Source organism: Haliotis cracherodii, unplaced genomic scaffold (assembly GCF_022045235.1).
Source record: "Haliotis cracherodii isolate W230 unplaced genomic scaffold, xgHalCrac1.p SCAF_8, whole genome shotgun sequence".
NCBI classification, from domain to species: domain Eukaryota; kingdom Metazoa; phylum Mollusca; class Gastropoda; order Lepetellida; family Haliotidae; genus Haliotis; species Haliotis cracherodii.
The window spans coordinates 31702504-31708983 of NW_027266341.1; the positions used below are offsets into that span (position 1 = coordinate 31702504).

Sequence of the window (6480 nt, forward strand, 5' to 3'; positions counted from 1 at the left end):
GGAAGTCATTGGCTTCCGCAAGTACCGAGGTAAAGCCAAATCTATGAATATTAAAAGAGAGCCTAAAGTATACATACATATATTATACAAAAACGTAACTCGACTTAAAAAACACCGATAGAAATGTTTAAGATTAATAATCTGTATTCAAAACCATAAAAACAATTTTATGAAGTAATATTCACATCGGAGCACAGCGTTGTCATTGGCAACGACGGAAGTTTATGGAGAAGTGTATGTCAGAGCGAGAACACACATTCATAACACCTCGTTGTTGGTGGCTTTAATAATGTCTGGGTTGTCCAGAGAAGTTTTGAGGTGGATCCAAAGTCTAGATTTGACATGGCAAATGAAAACACCGAAGTGGTATGTTAATCAATAACTAACAATTGCGATTTCTGTGTTTGTACCCATGCTTGAAGTCAACAAAATTTCCGATTCAAATGAATAATTATCAAAATCGTGTTTGAAATTCAATTCTTTTAAAGGTGCAAGATAATGCGGGCAAGTCATTATTGTTTAAATATCTGGGAGAGAAATATTTTGTTAAAACCCAATTTTGAGGATTACAATACCCTAAACTTAATGTGTGCCATCAATTATCACACCATAATTTGTATACACAGATGTTGGTGACATGTACTTTTTTCTTGAAAAATTTTCAATTACCGATCAGATCTATCATGTACAAACAGCACATTTATGATCTATTATACATCACCCCTGTCAGTATCATAACAATAATTAATGTCTCTTTACCAATAATTTGTGTCATTGACTGCAATGAACACTTCATACACATCCCTTACCAAAATGGCGGAAGGTTTCTGGTATACTGCATTCATGCTCCCTTAACATATTGACTAGTTCTTCTAGTATTGTACCTGTCAGTCAGGTGAGTTACATATGTATATTGATTTGTTTCAGGGACTTGACGAATGGTTACCTCGTAGCCGAGATATTTTCGTGGTACTTTCCACAAGAAATACAGATGCATTCATACTACAATGGAACATCACTAGATCCCAAACAGAAAAACTGGTCTTTGTTGAAAAATGTGAGTTTATTTTACCACTGGGTCACTTTTGTGGTGGCCTGAGGTCCTATGTACAGGTCACAGGTCACAAATCAGGTGAAGTTAAGCATTGTTGGTTGTGGTGAGTAGTTGGATGTGTAACTGTGTTGGCAGCTTTACTCCTGAGTATTTCTAGGGCTTCAGTCCTGCTCCACACTGAAGCACATTTGCTTCAAGTATTCTCTTGATTCAGCAATTCAAATGATGTTGGAATATCTTTGAAAGGTATTTCAATTCCAGAGGCTGTCCATTCTAGTACCAATCTCATTCAAATCAGATCTTAGTTCTCGCTATCGCTAAACAAAGATCTGAGGATATCCCATTAAGGGTCATGTCAGAACGACCTTCTTTAAATGATCACACTGATCCTCTAACTGGGCAGTAATGGTTTGGCACTTTGAGCATGGCCGTGTGGTATGGAAATGTAGTGCAATATACATGGGCCTATGATACCTCCATGTCAGAATGATCAGATCTGAATTGTTCACATGATCGTGATAAAATACTAAATATCCCGCTTGGGAGGGAAATAAATTTCTGAGGGGGAGAATATATTCCTTATACCCCACCATGAAGAAGACAGGCTGCATGTGGATTTCTGAGCATGAGAATAAATCCATTTTACCCCAAAGCAAAAAGCAGCATGTTTTTTCCGAGTCAATGAAAGTCACGTGACATAGCACAAGTTGACCTCAGCTCAATTGAACAACTGTTGTCTATCAATTTTGAATTTGTTTGAATTCTTTTCAATGGCAGATTAAAATATGTCGGTAACATACATTTGTTGTAACTGTATCACTCGGGGCATATGTGATTTTATGAGTGATACGTCTACAACTTACAATATTATCTTAGTTCCTGATAACCTTTTTTATGTGCTGCAGCAATTCAGATAGTTTCATAGTATCTGATCCACAATATCATGTGTATTCACAATTATGATACTTGGATAAAACACTTCCCAGGATGACAAATCAAATTGTTTTTTCAACTCCTTTCAGTTCATCAAACGCCAGCACCTTGAAATCCCTGAGGACTTCATAGAAGGCACCATTCACTGCAAGGAGGGAGCTGCCAATCTTCTCACAGAGAGGATGTACGAGATCCTCACTAACAGGAAGTAAGTGGTAACCAGTCAGAAATTGGCACCGTCCTGTAGTACTTGTCAAATTGCCCAATAGTTAAGGTAGCATAAGTACTAGTAGAAATTTGCCGTTCTTTTTGGTTTTACTGTATGTTATCGACTAGTGGACTAAAAGTGTTAGTTTCTACCACTGGGTAACCCATCCTTTATATCTGCAGGGCTCGCATTTCAGTAAACCTACACTAACCACTGGATCCATCCTAGTGGTTCTCAAAATCTTAATTTACCTGCCTTAGAACTTGGAATCAACCTAGAAGATGCTGTATTACTCCCACCTGGTGCATGCTCGATCTCAAGCTTCTTGAGTCAATTCAACAATAATATACTGTAGACCATGCCTCGATTTTTAGAAACAAACTTAGGTTCAAAAACAGACTTAAGTCTGAGTTTTTACTCAAATTTGAGAAAACAAAACAAAATGCCTTCCTAAAACAAAACTGAGTTCAATTTTTTACTCAAACTGAATTCGAAATCACGTAAAACTTTGGTTAGCCTACATGGTTACTTAAATTTTGATATGAACAAAAATAGCAATTGCTAATAGACATAAGCAAAGATTGAGAAGGAGACAGGTTATTTCTAGGGTGCTTACTGATCGAGAAAACCCACTGGAATAATATGTCGGATGAAAATCTGTTCCTTTGATTCAGGTTTTGGATGGAAACAATTCTATACATCGTGTCACTTGTGTCCAACAACTGAGATTTTGCTGAGTTTGATTCAAGAAATGCTATTGAGTTAAAAACTCAGCAGAGTTGTCTTTGCAAACATAGTTGGAGATTTGAGTAAAAACTTATGTTTGTTTTGGGAAATCAGGCCTGATCATAGGATCAGTTTCATAGTTTGTTTGGACCCGTGAATATTCCGGGGTAGAATAGGTCTTCAGCAACCCATGTTTGCCGTAAAAGGTGACTATGCTTGACTTAAAAGACGACTAACGGGATTGGGTGGTCAGTCTCGCTGACTTGGTTGATGCATGTCATCGATCCAGATTGCATGGATCGATGCTCATGATGTCAATCACTGGATTGTCTGGTCCAGACTCGTTTATTTACAGACCGCCGTCATATAGCTGGAATATTGCTGAGTGCGGCGTAAAACAACAAACCAATCAATCAATCATAGTTTGTTTGACTCAATCGAGCTGTTAAAGAGATCATTTTTCATATTCAGAGTAAAAAAAGTCCCAACCGAGGTGGAGGTTGACTTCACTGACAAGGCCTACCAGAGCAAGCTGCCAATGCATGCCAGATCCACAGCGTCAAAGTCGATAAAAAATAATCTACGTATCACAGAAATCATGGCTGATCAGGACCTCATACTCGGTGCACAAAAGGTTTGTCCCTCTTTGTTTACATAAATATGTATCAACAAGTGAGTGAAGAGAAATCATTTTGAGATAAGCAGATTCATCAAACTGTCTGCCACAGGAGATATCACTTGGGAGAGAGATCAAGCGGCATCTCCTCAGAGAATTCACTTCATTTTTTTGCAGCACAATGAGTTGCAGACCATTGTGACATTGGCAAATCTGAGAGATAAATTTTTATCGACTCATGTTGATATATTTCATATCAAAAGACACTCTGGTTAGATACTCCATATTTGCCCTGATGGTTCAAATTTGCTTTTTATGTTAAAGCAAGACAAAGTCTAAATTCATTTTTTCCTGATATTCTTTGTCATTAATATATTAAGAGGAAGCAGAGAAAGAATAGGTTGTTATTGGTAGCTGAAGGTTAAAAACATAAGACACAAGGTGAGGTGAAATGGGGTTTAACATCGTGTTCAAGATTTTTGTATGTATATTGCGACGTGCATGCACGTGTGTGTGTACTAGTCCAGACTAATGCCGATTTTAAAGTGCTAACCCATTGAGATATCATGTCACAATTTAACATGAATACCCCACTCGACACAGTACACCGACTCCGAGCCGACCAGTGCTTGTCTTAGCCCCTTAATGCCGAGCACCAAGCAGGGTAACAAGTACCATCTTTTAACTTTTGGTATGAAGAGTGAGTGAGTGACTGAGTATGGTTTAACACCGCTTTTAGCAATATTCCAGCAATATCACGGCGGGGGACACCAGAAATGTGCTTCACACATTGTACCCATGTCGGGAATCAACCCGGGTGTTCGGCGTGACAAGCGAACGCTTTAACCACCAGGCTACCGGACCGCCCCTTTGGTATGAGGAAGCCAAGGATGAAATCTGGGACCTTCCACCCTACAGGCAGTCGCTTTACAACTAGGCCAGTGTTAGAAATTGGCACTGGTCCTATAGTCCTTGCCAAACTGCCCAATGGTTAAGGTATCCTAAGGACTAGTAGAAATTTTCACTTTTTATGGGTTTTGCTATATGTTATCATTACAAGGACTAGTGGGCTAAACCTGTTAGTTTCTATCGTTGTACAACACAGACATGTTACCTTTTAGTACTGAGGTTCAAAACTCTATGTTCATGTATGGTCGTTCAATAGCTAAGTGATTCCAGAATTCCATCATGATTCCCCCGTCACGACCTGGGTTTAATTTGTAAACATACATGTACTTCGCGTACCCTATTGTGTACCGCCCAAACACATACTCATGCAGTCACTTTTAACTGAAATAATTGAAATATGTGTCTAATGTGGTATTTAATATCTTTCCAGTCACAGAAAATAATCAATGATCACATCGATCACCGAAGGGTGGAAAGATTTGAAGATCCACAAAGGTTTAATGTCCAAGCAACGATTGGTGAAAAAAGTCTACGCAGACCACCACCTCCACTGAAGGAAAAGTCTGACGCAAGTCAAGCCTTGGAAGACACTGAATGTATGCCTGCTAGAGAACACAGTAGGTTGAATATATTTTTGTATACATATGATTATCACCCAAAACTGGCTTCCACAGGAGATATAGCTTAAGTGAGGTCAAGCGATATCCCCCAGGACATATTAGTAAAATAAAGATGCTTATCTGTTATAGCGAGTGAGTGAGTATGGTTTTACACCGCTTTTAGCAATATTCCAGCAATATCACGGCAGGGGGGCACCAGAAATGGGCTTCACACATTGTACCCATGTCGGGAATCTTAGTATCTGAGGCAAAACCAGGATTGCATGTGCGTGTGACTTGACCATGTGCACACAAGACACTGGTAATTACTGTTTCAAACTGAAAAAATTAGAAGAATGATTTTGGATGATATTTTTTGTAAAAAACAGTAGTTTTTAGTCATTTTCTTTGATGAATTCATACATAAAAGAAAACAATAACCTCAGAAAAATAATCACAAACATGTGTTATTTACTGCTATGGTTACAGTTGCTATTTTCGATGACATTTCAGCTGATACTTCAAACGTCCAGTCAATGCCACGAGAGCCAAGTGTGCACTTCAAGGAAGTCCAAGTGAATCAAGTAGACAAATCAGCCTTCTACAACATGCCCATCCAGGGCTACTAGTCCCAGTCTCGTGATGGGGAGACTGTCAGCTTCTGCCTACAACAGCATGTCAAACTTTGGGATATTATCATTCAACAAGCAGTCAGTTGTTTGTAATAAATCAACTCTTGCCACTTTTTAGTTCATTATTGACAAATTAGCTAAGAAAAAGTCGTATAATATATCTCATTTCTTAAAATCATTGTCAGGATTTTGACACCGGTGGGTATGTGAAATTTTAATTTTTTGGTTAATTCATTCATTTTTTTGGTTTCATTTCATTAAAAAAATATTTTTTTGTCTTTTGCAAGTGTTGACATTATTTTGTATTTATTTGTCATAAGTAGATACAAGTGGTTGTCGTACTCACAGTCAGGCTGACATGCTGTTATAAAACTGTATATAAAATTGTTGTAGATGACAGACAATTGTAAATAATGATTATCAGTCATTGATGTTCCACATTGTACATTGAATGATTCTGAATAAATATGTAAAACACAAGAAGAATTTTAAGCTTCTATGCATTGTCTTCAAATGTCTTCACAACCAAGCCCCAGAGTATCTCTCTGATATCCTTACTATGTACACTCCTGCTGGAACTCTCGGATCACAAGACCAATCCTTGCAGTCCCCCAAACTCTCCAGTTAGCAAGAAAAGGTTCCAACATGCTGCAACAAATCTTTTAAATTCTTTACCTCTGAAAATCAAACTTAAATGTATCCCCTACACTGGTCACATCTATCCACAAATGCCTACACATCAACATTTCTTATCCTACAGTCTTATGCATATATGTATAACTTATTTACATACATCACAGGAC

General features: G+C 38.1%; 1 protein-coding gene across 1 annotated transcript; it reads left to right on the top strand.

Annotated features, from left to right (window-relative positions):
* The first annotated feature begins 222 nt into the window (after positions 1-222).
* Positions 223-6145, top strand: LOC139450083 (spermatogenesis-associated protein 4-like). The gene is made up of 6 exons (XM_071231722.1): positions 223-366; positions 928-1057; positions 2077-2195; positions 3393-3555; positions 4877-5063; positions 5559-6145. Exons 1-6 carry the CDS (start codon positions 290-292, stop codon positions 5672-5674), a joined length of 792 nt encoding a protein of 263 aa, XP_071087823.1. The 5' UTR covers positions 223-289; the 3' UTR covers positions 5675-6145.
* The last annotated feature ends 335 nt before the right edge of the window (positions 6146-6480 follow it).